Consider the following 18748-nt stretch of genomic DNA (forward strand, 5'->3'; position numbering starts at 1 on the left):
CACAGCTCCTGACACTATCACCCCCACCAGGATTTCTTGCCTTCAGTGTATCCTGACTTGCCCCTCTGTGAGGAAGACAAACATTCATCAGCGATAAGCTGCAAATACTTGTAAAGGAAACGGATTTGGGGGTAATTGTCACACCCTCCAACAAGCTATTGGTATGCGGTGATGTCCCCGGAAGATGTGAAATAGGGTGAATGATCCTATGGTCCAGAGCAGGTACAGTCATTTGGGGTCTGTTCTATGGGACTGAAAGGGAGCAATCACATGTCCCAACGACTGGCAAGGTCCCCGTTCATTGATCTGAATGTTTTCAAGCAGCATTTCTTGAGCAGTGACTGCCTACTGCTCAGAAGTAGGGTACTATCTTAATGAGATTTTCCGGAGGTTTCTTATTCTCTTTCATTTATTCAAGCAGGCCACTGTTTGCTTCTTTATGAGTCTGTTTCAAAAGGGTATTTAAGGCAGTTTGCAGGGGTCTGTAGAATTCAATAGTGCCTACCTTAGAAGAGAGAAAGAGAAGGGTGGGGACATAAAAGGAAGCCAGAAACAAGTCTTGGAATCTGTAACATAATTAAAGCTATTATGTAGGCACCAAATATTTGGCTCTAGGCATTTTAACAGCTGAAGAGAAAAGTGAAACCTGATTAGTTACACAATCTAAAGAGACCATCAGATTAAAAAAGGGAAACATTTGCACCCCAGAAGTTGACTTGCAAGAGGAATGTGACAGTCACTGCAAGGAAGTACAAAGCCCCATGAGGACCCTTCTCCCTTCCATGAAAAAATCCTAAGCCACTAGGGACAAGCAGCAACTCCCATCCATCTACCCCATTACTCTGAGCAAGGTGAAGACACCATGTAGCTAGAGAAAGAGAAAAGAGAAAATACCTATCTTTCTGGGGGAGATGGAGAAAACAGTCATAGATCCAAACTGTCTGAAGCTTTCTACTGCTGGAGAAGGCGAGGACAACTGGAAAATGCCCAGGAAATCTGGAAAGGGGCTAATCAATTGACATGGCACAGCCTAGGAAAGAATCAGTGAGCTCTAAGAATGGTCCATAGAAATTGTTGAAAATGTAACACAGAGAAGAGGAATGATTAAAGAAAAAACAACAGATGATCCAAGATCTATAGAACAATATCAGTGTAACATAAGTGTACTTGGAATTCCAGAAGGACAAGAGAGAGAACAGAGTAAAGGAATTATCTAGAGATTTAATATAAGGGAATTTTCCAAAAACAATAAAAGACATCCACCCACAAATCTAAGTAGCTCAGAGAATCCCAAGCAGGATATGAACATGTAAACTTTTTTCCATTACTGCTGTCTCTCTCGTAATTCAAATCCCCATCTTTATAGCCCAGCCCTCCAGTTGTCTTCCTGCCTCCACTCTTGTCCCCCTACTATGCAGTTTGTAAACAGCAATTAGAATAACTTAAATTAAACAAACATCAGTCCCCAGCTTAAGGGCCTCCAGCTGTCTCCCTGCATTTACCATAAAATCCAACCTGTTCCCTGTGGCCTGCCAGGACCTGAGTCCTCTTCACCTTCCTCCCCCAAAGAAGTCCTTCTAATCACATTATTTTACTCCCATCTTAATGGATATCAGAAATTATCCAATATCCACTAAGAAATCATGCAATATAAAAAATTGCCCAATTTATTTATTTGTGCATTTGTTGATCTTCTTTCTCTCGGAACTATGTTTATGCTCTTTGTGGGAAGAGAACACATCCTTCCATGGCCTCAGTGTTTAGAATGGTACATGGTGTGGTATAGACCTTCAAGATTTACATGTTGATTGAATAAATAATTAGTTGAATTGAAGAATAAATGCTCATTAGATGCATAAGTTCAGAAAAAGGACTTAAAGGTCAAAAGGCACCATCAGCTTTTTAGTTACCCATAGTTAAGTACTAGAAATTACTTTTAGTTATGTGGGTATACCATTCAGCTGATGGGTAATGCTAGCCATATGGCAACACATAATTTATTGAGTGATGATAAGCCACAGTTTTCATTTTAAGAGGTCTCTCATTTCTGATTATTCATGTTTTATTGGATTCCCTGTTTTACTACTGCCACCTAGAATCAAATTATTAACAAGGATTGAGAGTTTGGACAATATTTGTACAAATATTTGCCTACTCTCCTAGCACAACCTTGACCTCATTTTAAAAAACGATGTACCGTCTGAACAGATTTTTCAAATGACATGTGACCAAGGCCCCTGCTGGCAGGTGCCAGGGTTCCTGTCTGCTATGTCTGTCATTTAGACCTCTTCCACACTCTCGAGCTCACCAGCCCCACCTCACCTGTCTTTGTCCCTTCTGGACCATTCCCTACTCTCACCTCCAAACCACTTAACCCCTCTAGAGCCACCTGGAGAATGAAGAAGGGGTGCTATGTGATCTGTTCTGTTCCCTCCAGCCCTCAAACTCTCTCTCTCTCTTTTTTAAAGGATTTTGTTTATTTATCAGGGAGAGACACACAGTGAGAGAGGGAACACAAGCAGGGGGAGTGAGAGAGGGAGAAGCAGGTTTCCCGTTGAGCAAGGAGCCCAGACGGACGTGGGGCTTGATCCCAGGGGCCTGGGATCATGACCTGAGCCAAAGGCAGACGATCAACAACTGAGCCACCCAGGCACTCCTCAAACTCTTTTATACTTTTTATTCTAAACAGGATGTTTGTCTCTTCCTCACCCATTAATTTCCGTTTTCTGCTGCTCTATTACAGTTGAATGAAAGAGGGGTTGTGTCCCACTCTCTGTACCTTTAAAAATATTTCTTTCATTCATAATTACTCTTTAGATGATGCTGTACATATGTGCTTTTGTTCAGATACGTACACAGCATTCTATTACATTTTTATAGTTAATCAAAATGTACAGTGAAGAAATTTAAAGGATCATCTTTTTTCCAGGATCATTTCACAACTTGCGGTGTAACTTCAGCAAGCCCCTGTGCCTGGATTTCCTCATCTGCACAATGAGGAGGCTGGAATTTATGATGTCTGCTGGAAAACAGCCTATTCCAGGAATTAAAAATTGTAAACCCTGCACAGTTCTTGCTTTGTAAGAGGAAGTTCCAAGCGAGGAGGGGCAAATTCACATCCTCCCCCCCCACCTCCTCTCCAATGTCACCTGGATTCTCCCTTGCCCCTTGAGGTTCCATGGTTTTGATACTTCCAACCTCCACCACTCCCTAGGCAGGCCCTTCAAAATTGGCTCAAGAGTGGATAAAGCACTCTTTTTGCTTCTTTATAGAACAACTAATTAGCAAACCAAAAGGAAATGCAGAGATACCAAAAGTCAGTGGGTTTCTCTTCAATCCAGGAAAGCAGCAAAGATCAGTTGTCCAGCGTTTCTTTCTCCCAAGACACCCATGCTGGAGCCCAGGAGGGCCCAGATGGCTCTGCACACACTTCGACTTCTCAGAGATTCCTGCTCCTCTGGGTCCTATGGTCCTTGAACACTGCCTTGTCTACCCGCATGCAGAAGTTGCTGAACCAAAGATTCTGTTTAGTGCCAGAGTGATTAAGTAAGACTCTCTGGTTCAGTCTACGCAGACTCCCTAGGGTCCATGTGTCGAGTATCTTCAGGCTTGAGGGGGCACCCTGTTTCTCAGATGACTTGCGCAGTTAGAATGGTGGGCCCAGTGCCCTGGGCCCCAGAAAGCATCCCCGTCAGGGTTTTTCAAATACTAAAGTACGTACGAGTCAACACGGGATCTTGCTAACATGCAAATCCTGAGTCCGTGATTATGACTGCAGCAGGTCTCATGAGTCTACATTTCCAACAAGCTCCTGGGTGCTGCTGCTCAGTGGACCACACTGTGGTCACAGGTCCTAGTCAAGAGGGCAGAACACTGTTTCCCTACAGAGGACCAGACAGTAAATATTCTCGGCTCTGCAGTCCACGGAGCCCTGTTGAAGCTACTCCCCTCTTCCAACTACCACTGCTGGCAAAGGCAGCCCTCGACAATATATAAACAAATGAGCATGGTTGTGTGCCAATAGAACTTTATTTACAAAAACAGATGGTGGGCGATAGTTTGTCAACCCTTTCCCTGATTTGTCTCAGAGAGGAAGAGAAAGCTCCCCTCTGGAACACTCCACATGGTTAACATCCACAGCTAAAGTCTCATCACCATGAATATCTCATGCAAAGGATACCTAAAATACGAAACCTCAACCATGGAATGACACCACGGTATGACAGTAGGAAGTAGATCTACCACTGGTAATGTCCTTTTGCATTCCTCAAGGTTTTCCTAAATTCTAAACCCTTCTATGTCTACAAACAGTCTTCAAAATGAAGGTAAAAGCAGTTCAAGTTTATGGGTTTTTGCCTTCTTCTCTGAAACCCACTTTCTGTTTTCCAAATGTGTGGAATGCTGAGGGAGGTATACCTTCCAAAGGCTGTTAACATAAGGGTTCTTTTTAATAATTCTTCCAGAATTCCCAACCTGCTTGGAATTAAATCAAACGTGGGGCTGGGATATAGCCCAGGTGGCTTTGAAAACATGGTGATGTTAGCATAGAGGGTGGTTTGGGAGGATGTGGTAGACTTTAGTTATAAGAATAAGCTCATGTTTCCAGAAGTTGAAGCAGATTACCCATTGGTTCTTCCAACCTGGGGCAGGTGGAATGGAAGCCATTTAGACCTTAGCCTTCATTTCTGAGAACTTCGGAGGTGGTCAAAGATTCAACCTCTCAAAAATCTAAGCTTTCACTCAGATTGTGCATATTTCCATGCCACATGCTTTGAGGACCCTGATGCATTGCCCTTCCAAAGCACTGGTCTTAGAATCGGCAGCTAGTGTACAGCAATTAGCCATAGAGTGGTAGGACTCAGACCTCCCTAAAGAGTTTTACCAAGTACTTCTTTCTACGGAACTCTCTATCCCCCATTCAACCCCACCCTAAAATGCCCTCAGGTCAGTCCTGAAGGCTTAGTCTTTTCATAGGCCTTCAAATCAAGAGGGGTACTTGGGCAATAGCTGCTCAGATCAAACCAACTTTTGAGAGAAGGCAGATCGCCAACTAGTAGTTAAAAATATAAAAATCTAGATCTAGATTTAAAAATCGATCTAACAATAATGTGATGAAAATAGGAAACTAATTATGAGAAACAAGGTAATCCACCTTATTTTCACTCCCCATGGTTCCTTCTACATGGATTTTTTATTACTTACATAGTTTTTCTATTGGGAGAAAATAGGTATAAACTTTATGGAAGGCAATTTGGCAACATTAAACAAATATCTTAAGGCCAGCAATCTTTTCACATAGCATCTCCATATTTAGAAATTTAACCTGAGGAAATAATTAAGAGCATAGGCATAGATTTGATTAGAAAGATGTTTATAGCGGCAAAAGACTGAAAACAACCTAAAGTCTGGCACTGACTCTTTGATCAAATAAAATATTAAATCCTTATGAAGGAATGGCATGCAGTCATCAGAAATGATGTACGTTAACTGACAGGAAATATATTTATATCGTATTATTAAAGAAAAAGAAGATACAAATGTATGATAGAATTCTACAAGAAAAACCTAAAGCAGAAATTTTTTTCGTCTCCAAATTAGAATGTATGACCAGTATTCAAGTAAGTGTACTTCTGATCATAGTTCAGCCATGATTACATGTTCTGCCTTTATTATTTTTGTGTTTTTTCTTTTAATGGAGGAATCTTTCCTCTGAGGCTCTAAAGGGGAAATGCCTTTCCTTATCCCTTTTTTTAAAACAAGGTAGGAACACAGTGCTGAGAAGCCACGTGCCATTTGGCAGAACCTCAGGACATGAGAGGAGCCTGACATCTTGTTTTCCCTGAGATTTCCAGACCTCATCACCTCCTTTGCTCTTGTGAAGTGATGACTCATTAGGAACGGTAATCCTAGGGTATCAACAAGATTTCGTTTATTTTTAATTTTTATTATTATTTTTTTAATGTACTGGACCTTATTCAGGGTGATTTTTTTTAAAGATTTTTTTTTATTTATTTGACAGAGACACCAAGTAGGCAGAGAGGCAGGCAAAGAGAGAGAGGAGGAAGCAGGCTCCCTGCCAAGCAGAGAGCCCAATGTGGGGCTTGATCCCAGGACGCTGGAATCATGACTTGAACCAAAGGCAGAGGCTTTAACCCACTGAGCCACCCAGGCACCCTACAAGATTTCGTTTTAATACTGTCTTATTTTCCAGGGTTCTCCAAAGGTTTCTTTTTCTTTTTTATTTTAAAGATTTTATTTATTTATTTGATAGAGAGAGATCACAAGTAGGCAGAGAGGCAGGCAGAGAGAGAGGAAGGAAGCAGGCTCCCTGCTGAGCAGAGAGCCCTATGCAGGACTCGATCCCAGGACCCTGAGATCATGACCTGAGCCGAAGGCAGCGGCTTAACACACTGAGCCACCCAGGTGCCCCTCTCCAAAGGTTTCTAAAGAAGGATTTATCCTGCATTTTATACCTCAGTTCAGGAATCAATTTCTACCCATTTTACATTTTATTTATTTATTTATTTATTTTAGATTTTATTTGACAGAGAGAGACAGCGAGAGAGGGAACACAAACGGGGGAGTGGAAGAGGGAGAAGCATGCTTCCCGCTGAGCAGGGAGCCTGATGCGGTTGATCCCAGCACCCTGAGATCATGACCTGAGCTGAAGGCAGATGCTTGACCTGAGCCAAAGGCAAATGCTTAAAGACTGAGCCACCCAGGTGCCCCAGTTTCTACTCATTTTAATTTCAGGGTTAACCATTTGCACCGAACAGATGTTACGGAAGACTTGGTTGACATTCTGTGACATGTCACTCTATGGGAGAGAAAGAGCTCACAATGATCCTTTCCCCCTGCTTCAGGACAATTAGAGTTCCATCATGAATAGGCAAAAAGACAGAAGCTCTCCTGAAAGCTTCCCCTCTGCGTCCTATCTTTCACAACATGTTTCTTCACATCAGAAGTTCTTTGAAATGATTAATACTTTTCCAGAAGAACCATCTAAAAATGTGTTACAGTAACCAACATATAGAAGCAACCCAAGGGTCCATCAATAGATGAATGGATAAAGAAGATGTGGTACATGCATGTGCACACACACGTGTGCGAATATTACTCAGCCATAAAAAGAATGAGACTTTGCCACTTTTGCCAACATGGATGGACGTTGAGGGTATTATGCTCAGTGAAATAAGTCAGAAAGGGGTTTTTGGGTGGCTCAGTGGGATAAGCCTCTGCCTTCAGCTCAGGTCATGATCTCAGAGTCCTGGGATCGAGCCCCACATCGGGCTCTCTGCTCAGCAGGGAGCTTGCTTCCCCCTCTCTGCCTGCCTCTCTGCCTACTTCTGATCTCTCTCTCTCCCTGTCAAATAAATAAATAAAATCTTCAAAAAAAGAAAAGTCAGAGAAAGACTACTGCCACATGATTTAATTAAAAGTGGATTCTAAAAAACAAAACAAATAAAAGAAAACTCAGACTTATAGATGCAGAGAATAGAGGGGTGGTTGCCAGAGTGGAAGGGGTTTGGGTGTGTGTGAAATGAGTGAAGGGAATCAAGAGATACAAACTTTCAGTTATAAAATAACTAAATCATGAGAATATAATGTACATGCTGGGGCAATACAGTCAATAGTATTGTATTAACTTTGTATGGGGACAGATGGTAATTTAGATGTATTATGGTGGTCATTTCACAATGTATATAAATGTCAAATCATGTGAAGCTAATAGAATATCATATGCCAATTATACTTCAATAAGAAATTAAATTTGTAAAAATGTGTTTAGCCCAAACCTAAAGTTTTTTTTAAAGATTTTATTTATTTGACAGACAGAGATCACAAGTGGGCAGAGAGGCAGGCAGAGAGAGATGAGGAAGCAGGCTCCCCACTGAGCAGAGAGCCCGATGCGGAGCTTGATCCCAGGACCCTGAGACCATGACCTGAGCTGAAGGTGGAGGCTTAACCCACTGAGCCACCCAGGTGGCCCTAAACCTAAAGTTTTTACACTGTTTTCAAAAGGTGATAATCAACCTTGTTTTAAAATAGATTTCAGTGGCACTTAGATGTCTCTTTGCTAAAAAATCACTAATTAGATGACAGACTCCGGTCACGCTTGGGAGGAATTAGAGCAGGGCCTTAATGAAGGCTTCTGAAGTCACAGGCATGTTAGGGAAGTATTTCTGTCCCAAATCTAGTTCTGATAGTACCACAAGGCTTTGTCATGGCTGCTGGGATTTTTGGATGATGATAACAGAGGCTTTAAGTTTCACTGAACTTAAGCTGTCCCGGTGGGCCTGTGAAATTGAGTGTTCCAGTTTCTCTTTCAAAAGTAGCTACCCTCACAGTGGAGGTCTAGAAGCCTGTCCACAAAACCAGACCAAACATTCCACTTGCGCTCCCTGGCCCCTCATCGAGCTCCTCATAGTGAGCATTCAACGACTGTCCTTTCTGTAGAAGAATGGCACCTGCTAAAAGATAACAGGAGAACTTCTATTCATTCTTGAAAAGTATCTCACATCATTCCTTCTGGATTTGGGAGGATGCCTTAGTTCCTTGAAGCTGTGGCATTGCATATAAAATTGAGACACCAGACTCTGCGTAGTCCTGTTTCCCACAGATAACTTTCCCACTCTGTTGAGCAAATATCACCTGTGCTTAAAATATTTCCTCATAACTTTGCATTGTTGGTTGAGGATAGAAATGTTCTAAAAGTGCTATGGATACCAAGGGAGGGATGACCAATGATTTTTTTTTCCTGCATAATCTTGGTTCTCGAAACCATAGATCATTATCCAACTTACTTTTCCTGGCAAGAGTCTTAGTCTCTTTTAAGACTGCATGCTCCTCTCAATTCACGTTGGTTTCCACTCCACTAAGCCTAAAGATTTAGATGGCAACACCTAGAGTTAATTCTGGCTTCTAGGCTGTGAAAATATAAGAGCTCGTGAAATCTGAATGTGAACCTACACCTCTTGTCTTGATCACAGCCTTTTTGCAAAAGATTTTATTTGTCAAATTTCCTACTCCAAGGTGGATGTCTGATGTTTTCCCCATTTCTTTTCTGATTTTTTATTTGAAAATGTTAAATTATAATAATATTACACACATTGTAGCAGATGAAATGATATAGTAACTAAATACAGCAAATCTATGAGAGGAATGCTTAGTTCCTTCTCTTCTCATGTATGCTACCTTTTTTGTCCATTTCCAGTTGGATGATGCAAGGTAAGCATGGCAAATTGCTTATTTTTCCATGTCTTTCCTCCTCAAGCAGAATACATAGTTCCTGATGGGCCATTCAGAGACCTCTGCCTCTTTGGGGGGTGAGAGTTTACTGGAAAGAGGATATTGAATGATAAGTGTACAAATTTTCAGATATAGTTGTGTTCATCAGACAAGGGACCTAACTCTGTTAGGCCAGAATCATTGACCTCGGGTACTGTGAGTCCAGTTGTATGGCTTGGCTTTTGGATAGAAAATTAAGGTGAAAATTCATTAGGAGAACTGGCCCCACTCTTGCCTGGGAACCTGAACAAGGATGTGACCTGATATTGAGGATTCTCCCTCCCAAGGACAGATACTGAGGACACACTGACAGGCAAGAGTTGGCACTTAGAGTCTGTTCCTTTTTCACTAGGGAGGTGGCAGCCCCAGGCAAGTCACTGGGGAAGAAGGCGTGCAGCAGCCTGCAGAGGAAAGTATGGCTTGCTCTGCAGGGCCCCCATACTTCTGCTGCCATTAGGGGCAGAGTCCCAGCAAGGCAAAGTCTCTGGGGGGAAATGATGTTCCCTTCTTAAAAGGGCACACACCCAAATTCTCAAATAAGGCCAACAAGGAATTACGTCTTCCCCAGAGGTATTCTGGGGCTAGAAAATGCTGGAGACTTCTTGAGAAAGTAGGCAAGTTTCTGCTCTGGAAGCTGAGGGGAATTCTGCTCTGTAGGAATGAGTGTGTCCTCTCACTGACGGCTAGGATAGAATCCTTGCTGCCTTCAGGGAAGATGAACCAAGAGTGGGGAAACATCAGACATTTTCCTGCAAGTGGGTAGGAACACTTGCATTTAAAAAATCTTTTTCCGTGCTCGCTTCGGCAGCACATATACTAAAAAATCTTTTTCCACTGAGGAAGGGGGCCCTGAATGTCATAATTCCGGAAGGGCTATCAGGGTAATTTATAAGTCAACTTTGGGAGTGAAAAAGCTCTGCTTCTGCATTCTGGGTGCCCTCTGTGCAAAATCATACACTGTCAGGGGGAAGGGGATCACCTAAGTCATCTTTGCATGCTCTTCTCCTTCCCGATACCTGGTTCAGAGTATCTGGATTCATTTCAGCGTTTGTCAAATAAACGATGAGGGAATGAATGAATGAAGTAAATCCTGCCTTCTGCCATCTCTCCAGGGAAGAGGCCAGGCATCCTTCTCGCACCTTCTTCTTTGCACCTGTGCGCCCCCGCCCCGCCCAGCCTGTGCTCACCTTGTGCTGTTTCCACATGGCTCCCAGCGGCTTCACCTCGTGCTTGCCGTGGCGGCCCTCCTCCAAGCACAGATAGCACACCGGGGTTCGGCAGCTCACGCAGTACATGCTGTAGTTCTCCATTTCGTGTTCGGGGCACGTAGGGAACTTGCGGGCCGCGCTGCCCCCCGCTGCGCCGGCGCCCCCCGGGCTCTTGCAGCCGCCGCCTCCGCTGGGGGCGCCCTGGGCCGCGCCTGGGGATGCTGAGGCGGCCTCAGCAGGCGCGGGCGGCGGCGGCGGCTGCACCAGGCGATGCTTAGCGAAGGGTCCGCGGGATGGATGGCATTTGAGCTGGCAGGCAGCGCAGTAGAGCACGTCGCACTGCTCGCATAGCGTGGCGGCCGGTTCAGGCGGGGTGCGGTCGCACAACTGGCAGATGGCCACTGCAGCGGCTGCGGACGCCCCGTGCACTGCCCCGCGGCCCTGCTGGTACCGTTGTACGATGGCCTCGAGCAGCCGATTGCGCTGGAAGCCGCGCAGGCCTCGGTGGTCCAGGGACGCGCTGCGGTGGCACTGCGGACACGTGATGGAGCTTGAGGAGGAGGAAGATAGCGAGGAGCAGGCGGCACCCCGGGCCGCGGCGGCCGAGGAGCCAGGCGGTGCGGGCACCATGGGCAGCACGCGAACCCCGTTGGGGGACTTGAGGCTCGGGGTGTAGGAACCATAACCACTGTCTGTCTCACTGTACAAGCTCAGCTTGTCCGCGTGGTCCCCGCCACCTCCCGCACCGCCGCCCAGGCCGCCAGCTGCGCTCCCGCTCGCACCGCCGCAGGCTGGGCCAGCCGCAGCGTCGTGGTCCAGAGGGGGCGCCGCAGCGGCGCCGGCCGGTAGCCCGGAGCTCCGGGAGTGCAGGAGTGGCTGGGGCAGGTGCTGCTCACCGTCTGGTGTCTGCACAGCGATGGTACGAGCGCAAGGAAGGCAGACGTTGTGGGAACAGGGCAAGATGATGGGCTCCCGAAACAGGGAGCCGCACACGGGGCACTTCAGCTCCTCCTCCATCGCGGCGCGGGCAGACCGAGCTGCTCAGGGTGGGATGTGGAACGACCCGAGCTCCAGAGACAGGCGGAGGGGACCAAGCGTGGTTAGCACCGGAGAGACTGCAAGCGAGGGCATTACACAGACATGACCACTTCACAGCCCGGGGGCACGCCCCTCTCTCTGTCCTGGGGCCACCGCCCTAGGACCACTGGGGGCAAGAGACGGGAGGGGGTCCTCACCTCCTGCCTGCGAGGCTCCTGCGCCAGCGGCTTCAACCTGCGGGCAGAGTCCAGAGCCAGTCGGCTGCCCTCGCGATGGCCTGTGAGGCGCTTGAGGTGATGAATCAGCACTAGCGCCGCCGCCGGCTGCAGCGCGCGTCTCCTCTGCACATCAGGACCAGCGGCCGGGCTGCCGTTTCTAGCTGTTCTGTTTCAGCCCCTCGTCTCCAGTGGGCAGCTGCTCAAGGGCTCCCTTTTGCCCCTGCCCCGCCCCAATCAGAGCGATCCGTAAGCGAGAAGGCGGGTGAGCAGGCCGCTCGGCTGTGGGGCTGGGTTCAGCACCACGAGGCGACGGACAGCGCCCAGAGCGGGCGGTGGAGCCCCGGTTCCCCGGGCGCGGACCGAGGGGCCGCCACCTGGCGTGCGGGGTCGCCGCTCCAGCGACTGTCTCGGCGGAGCCCGGCCGGCTCGGGGACCTTCGCTCGCCGCCCTCTCCGGCGGCTGCTGGTGCGGGGCAAATGCGCCCTGGGGCTTTTTCCCCTCCGCAAGGATTGACCCGCTTCCTTGGTTCGCTGCTGCCGCTCCTGCGGCGCCTCTGACCTTGGCCGCGCGACGCTGCAGCCGGCGGGCGGAGGGCGAGTGCCCGGCTGGCTCGGGAATCCCCTCCCCGCCTCCCTCCCGCCGCCGCCGCCGCCTCCCTGCGCGGCGTGCTGAGGAGTTGTAATTTCCAGAGCAGCGAGTAGTGGGGGGCGGGGGGAGCCGAGGAGGCGTCAGCTCAGCGAATAAGGGCTCGCCTTTTGCTGCGACGGGAGTCAAGGGCCAATTTTAAGGTTTTCGTGGAGAGGATCATTGTTAATACTAATGTATTATTTGGATGGAGATTGCACCTCGAATTAGTGCAACGCCCTGCCCCGCCCCGCCCCTGCCATCCTCTCCCGTGCCTGCTCCCGCGCTCCCACCCATCACCATACAAGGGTAGAAGGGGCCCTAAAAAGCCAGTTGTTTACAAATGGATAGGTGGCATGGTTTGACAGGCGCTTCCTGAATCTACGATGGAGCAAAAAATGCAAGTCACAAAATGTCGGACAGCCTGAAGTCAAAGGGTGAGGTTTTATTTACGGATGGAACCACAAGCCATTTTCGGTCTTGGTTTCAACCCCGAGTTCTCATCCGCGGTCGATTCCCGTCGTCCATACAGACTGAGGACACAAGATAGGATTTCTAAAACGGGACTCCCTGGAGAAACGCGGAAACGCGTCAGTTTAGGCCCCTTGGCCCTTGGAACAGAGCACCCGGGACCCAGTCCTAGCCCGCGGCGGATGGGGCTGCTTGGGGCCGGCGGGAAGTCAGCGAGCAGAGGTGTTAATTTTATGAATGGGGAAATCTCCATGCCAGCCGCGAGCTCCGGGAACAGCCTCCCACCCGCGGCCCTAGCTGTTTCGTCTGCTCTCCGCTGTTCTCTCTCAGCTGCGGAGGGAAGGATGGCGAGGGGGAGGCCGCGGGCTCGGTGGGTGGGGATAGGCAGAAGGAAGGGCTCGCGGCGCGGCAGGCTCTGCCTACGGAAGAGTCACCAGGGATGAAACACACAAATTAGGAAATCGTTTGTTTAAAAATGATATGAATATTGAAGTCACGCCTCCCCCGTTCTCAGATTTTCCATTACTCCAAACAAAGACAAGATAGGCGCCACCGAGCAAGGCGTGGAGACTCGGCATCTGCTAGTCACCCGGTGAGGGGGCTGCTCTGGCTGGCGGGGTATAGCAGGAAAAGGCTGCAGCCCTGACTCCGGCTCCGTGTCTAAGGACAGGGATCCCTCACAGGTAGAACACTGGGGGAGAGGGGTGGCCCCCACCTTTGGGACTGCCAGGTCCTTTACTGACCTGTCGCCCCACACGGAGCAACATGCTTACGCTTTTCTAGTCTCTGATCTTGCATCTGTTAAGCGAGTCAAATTATGTATGTGAACTAAATGAAGTAATCCTGAATACAAATTGTATCGCCAACTTCCGGCTTCAACATCCTGAGACTCTAACGTGTGGTTTTGCACGGAGCCGCCTGGCCTCAGGCTGTCTTAAGGTTGAAGCGCAGGCAGGTCAGCCTCCTGCCAGATAGAGCCCCACGGAGGATAAGAGACCTGACTTGACTTCCCTTCAGCTTCAGAGAGCTTAGAATAATTATTTAACCAGGTATCAAGTCCCAAGGTGGGAGATGGTGACAAGCCTGTCCTAATCCACCGTCTATAGATAAAGCCATAATGAGCTGGATCCTGCCTGCAGGGCTTTGATAAGCCTTCAGGAAAGTGGCTACAGTATCAAGTTGTGGAAGCCTGGCATGAGTATAGGTGGGTCTATGACTGAATGCACTTGAAGATGCATTTCTTGTCATTTCCGCTTTGTGATTGCTCGGTGCAGCCCAGCCTCCTGGTGACCGCAAAGAAAGTAATAACCTCTTACAATTCCAATGTAAACAGCCCCCTTCCCCAAGCAGTCATAAACCTGAGGCCCACTCTTTGTCATTTTCAGACCAAGGTAAACTGCTTAGGGACATTAGGAGGGCTGCTGGAGGGGTACGTAAATCTTTCCCTCTACAGAGGACCTACAATTCCAATAACCCTGTCACTCAGGCTGAGCATGATTTTGTTTCCCTTGGGGAGGAAGCTCATCTGATACACCAGAGTTGAACACCTCGGCATTTCTCACACGTCCTCCATCCCCACCACCCCAGTTCCACAACCTATCAGCTTAGTCTCATGCTGCATTGTTGCTAAGGCATTGCTCACTTGGGGGATTGGTATTCTACAGCTGCTTTATATGAGCTGAGGTTACCCAGCTAGATCCAGCATTTCACTCTATAGAACCATAATTACTAACAATTGTCAACATTGCCTATAAAAAGCCCTCTTTCTGGGGCACCTGGGTGGCTCAGTGGGTTGGGCCTCTGCCATCAGCTCAGGTCATGATCTCAGGGTCCTGGGATCGAGCCCCGCGTCGGGCTCTCTGCTCAGCGGGGAACCTGCTTCTCCCTCTCTCCCTCTCTCTTTGTCTGCCTCTCTGCCTACTTGTGATCTCTCTGTTAAATAAATAAAAAAAAATCTTAAAAAAAAAAAGCCCTCTTTCTGTCCCAAATTTGCCATATGCCATAGGGGTAGAAAAGTCTTGTTTCTCAGTTTTTTGTGTGATAAAATTTAAGGAAAGAACTCATTGAACTTTATTTTTTTTTAAAGATTTAATTTATTTGTTTGACAGAGAGAAATCACAAGTAGATGGAGAGGCAGGCAGAGAGAGAGAGAGAGAGGGAAGCAGGCTCCCCGCTGAGCAGAGAGCCCGATGCGGGACTCAATCCCAGGACCCTGAGATCATGACCCAGGCCGAAGGCAGCGGCTTAATCCACTGAGCCACCCAGGCGCCCCCTCATTGAACTTTAAATTTCCTTTTGGTTCTAAAAGACTCTGTGTATTAGTAATTAATAGCAATATGTCATACTTAATAAGAGTGACTCATGAAGAAATTTGATCCCAGGATCGAATGTCCTATCCATTTTTTTCAAGTCACTTATATATTATTGAAGGTGGGGCCATGCAGAGGGTGAGGTGAGTAAGGCTGGGAGGTCTAAGATCAAGGCACTGGCAGACCTGGTGTCTGCTGACACCATTTACTCATTTGCAGACTTCTCATCTTGTATCCTTATGTGGATGGGGAAGGAGAGTGAGGAGAGCAAGCGATCATGTCTTTTCTTCTAAGGGTACTGATCCCACTCATGAGGGTTCCACCCTCATGACCAAATTACCTCCTGAAGTTCCTGCCTCCTAACACCACCACATTGAGAGTAGAATTTCAATATATGAATTTAATATATGAATTGTGTGTGTGGGGGGGACACAGATGCTCAGTTCATAGCACAGTGTGGAAGTATAGTCTCACATATAATCTCATTTAATCTTTTTTTCTTCTTTTTTCAAAGATTTTATTTATTTATTTGACAGAAATCACAAGTAGGCAGAGAGAGGGAGAAGCAGCTTCCCCACTGAGCAGAGAGCCCAATGTGGAGCTTGACCCCAGGACCCTGAGGTCAAAGGCAGAGGCTTAACCCACTGAGCCGCCCAGGTGCCCCAATCTCATTTAATCTTCACAAACAATCTTGGGTCACCATAATTCCTCAAACTTATGATGGGCATATTTTTACATATTGATGTGGCTGAAATCAGGAAGTCCCTATAATTGAGAGAAATTTCTCCCTCTCCTTACCCAGTCCTTGAAAATTTTTTATTAAATTAATAGGCATCTTATAATCACTTAGAATCTTGGACATATTTTATTATTCTCATTTTATAAGCAAGGAAACTGAGATGAGGAAGCTCGAGGTCTTGCAACTTGCGATGATGGACCTAGAGCTGGTTTGATTTCAAATTCAAGCATTTCCTTTATGCCACAGTTGCCAACTTCCCTCTGAGCTTTGAGTAATTGGTGGATGGTAGAGGGGAGGCCAGGAATGCAGACAAGCTATGCTCTCTGTTCTCAGCACTGTTGAACAGGAGGCTGTCCAGGCTACTGCCACTCTCCAGGTTGGGTGTGCCTCTAATATGGTCCTAGAAACACCCTGAATTATTTCTCTGTAGCGCTATCATCATCTGCCATTTTATTTGTGTATCTCTCTCCTCTAGATAAGAAGCTCCTCAAAGATGTAATCAGGTCTGTCTTGTCCCCTGCATTGTGTTTTCTCCACCATTGGCTGGCTCCTACTAAGTTTTCTGTCTTTGTGGACCAACTGACTGGCTGTAGGTTCAAGATTATCCATCCCATAACTTATAGTATAGCTCTAGTGGAAATCTTTCTTTTTTTCCTGCAGAGGGTATCAACAGATCCACATGGAAATTTTCTCCTTTTAAGTCTCAGGTTCAGATAGGTTATTTTCGTTTTGTTCTTGTGTGTGTGTGTGTGTGTGTGTGTGTGTGTGTGTTCTGTTAAAGACAACAGGCTCAAATAGAGTAACTTATGCTAAGACCCACATCACCAAACTTAGACTTCATTACAATTTTGGCTCTCCTAGAAATGGAGTCTGGAACCAGTCAATCAGAAATTGCCTGATTAGCACTCATTAGGTAATCTGCCTAATGGAGCCTTGTCATCTCCTAGAGAAAGTCACCTTGTAATTACCAACCCATTGTTTTGTCCAAGTATGACTTCCTTGTTTCACTTCCTTCTGCCTATTAAATCTTTCATTTTGCATAGCTCCAAAGAACTCCTTTCTATCTGCTTGATGGGATACTGACCTATTCATAAATCACTGAATAAAACCAATAAGATTTTTAAAATTTACTCAGTTGAATTTTGTTTTTTAGGAATGCATATCTTCTCTTATTATCCTTTACTTCTGATCATCTTCGTGTTTAATTATTTCTATGTGGTTCTCTTTCCTTTGCTCATCTCCAACTTTTTTTTAAACTAATTATGGATTTTTAGAAAGATGGCTCCATATTTAATTCCTTGTTATGAACATGAATCCCTCTAGTGTCATCCTAAGTACTCTATTTTCCATAGCCTTGTTTCTTTAAAAAAAAAAATTTGGACACATTGGAACAGCACATTAATAATTAAAATTCCACAATGCACTGTCATCAAGGCAGAGGAAAACATTCTGCCATGAGTTCCTTTGTGCTCCAGGATTTTTTAAAAGATTTTATTTATTTATTTTAGAGAGAGAGAACACAAGTGGGGTAGGAGCAGAGGGAGAGGGACAAGCGGACTCTGCTCTGAGCGCAGGGCTGGACACAGGGCTCAATCTCAGGACCTTAAGATCCTGACCTGAGCCAAAATCAAGAGTCAGGTGCTTAACTGATTCACCCCTCCCAGACAGTTTTTATGCTTAAGTGTCTCCAAAACACTCTGGAGGCAGGATGGTGTTGCCTCTCCACCCAAAAAAGTAATTTACTCAAACTAACACAGCAAGTTACAAGTAAAACAATCTTCTTTGTCCTTTAAATTTCAAGTATGAGATAGAAGGGTATTTAAGGCTTTATCAATTAAAAATAGGTGCTGTGTTCTCAAGCATAAGAATCTCTGAAATTTTTAAATGAAAACACGATATTTTTCTTTAAAGTATTTGTTTGTTTTTTTATAGTGCAGGATGATTCAGGAAATTTAATAAAAATCTACAGCCCAGGAACCGTATGGTGTAAAGTAGTTTGAATTTAACTAGAAAAAAAGCAGCCACATCCACTGCTATGCATGGTGCACCAAAGCTGCTTTGTGGCAAAGTTAATGAGGAACAATTACCACTAGCAACACAAAGCATCTCTCCAGGGCATACAATTGGCCTCTTCTCCAGAAGACGGATTCTATACAGGAATCTAAAAATCCAGCCACTTCCCTCTTCAGATACCCTTGACTGGTGCTTAACAGTCTCTGTTTCAAGTGAGTACCACGTGGTGATTACATGGTGATTGCCCCACCCCTCCTCCAAGGCCGAGTCTCTTCTCTACAGATCAGGATGGTCTTGGAAAGCCCCACCTTCTCTCGCTGCATCCTTTGCAAGCAAAAGGGTTCAGAACAAAATGTCAGATGAAACAAATTGATTCCAACTTACAGGGCTCTTTATATATATATATCCAGAGTATCTTTATACTGCGTGGAAACTAATATTACCATAAAAACTCTGAAAATCAGTCTGAGGGGTTTGAAGTGGCGGGGGGGGGGGGGTGGGAGGTTGGGGTACCAGGTGGTGGGTATTATAGAGGGCATGGCTTGCATGGAGCACTGGGTGTGGTGAAAAAATAATGAATACTGTTTTTCTGAAAATAAATAAATTGGAAAAAAGAAAAAAAAATACCAGTACATATGCTAAAAAAAAATAAATATTACCATAAAAACAACTTCAAATATTTCCCCATGGTTACAAATTTCAGCCATGAAAATTGTAATAGTGCTTTACATTTTCATGGCACCCTTTCATATATACGATCTAATCTTACCCTCACCGCAGCGCAGAGTGGCCTGGGAGATGGTGAGACTGAAGGATAGGCGCTGGCCTGTGTGGTGGAGT

At 46.1% G+C, this 18748-nt stretch overlaps 1 protein-coding gene across 2 annotated transcripts in view; it reads right to left on the reverse strand.

Moving 5' to 3' along the window:
• TRIM67 (tripartite motif containing 67) overlaps positions 1 to 11513 on the reverse strand; it is a 37810-nt gene extending 26297 nt beyond the window's left edge. Inside the window, exons 1-3 of one of the 2 annotated variants that reach the window (XM_044236545.1) lie at positions 11389 to 11513; positions 10761 to 11271; positions 10476 to 10697 (exon numbers count right to left, since the gene is read on the reverse strand). In XM_044236545.1, the coding sequence (XP_044092480.1) occupies positions 10476 to 10697; positions 10761 to 11271; positions 11389 to 11513 (858 nt within the window). Of the gene's footprint in view, positions 1 to 10475 lie in introns of both variants that reach the window. The other variant, XM_044236544.1, reaches the window with a different exon arrangement.
• Between the last annotated feature and the right edge of the window lie 7235 nt (positions 11514 to 18748).

This window comes from Neovison vison, chromosome 2 (genome assembly GCF_020171115.1).
Source record: "Neovison vison isolate M4711 chromosome 2, ASM_NN_V1, whole genome shotgun sequence".
NCBI lineage: Eukaryota > Metazoa > Chordata > Mammalia > Carnivora > Mustelidae > Neogale > Neogale vison.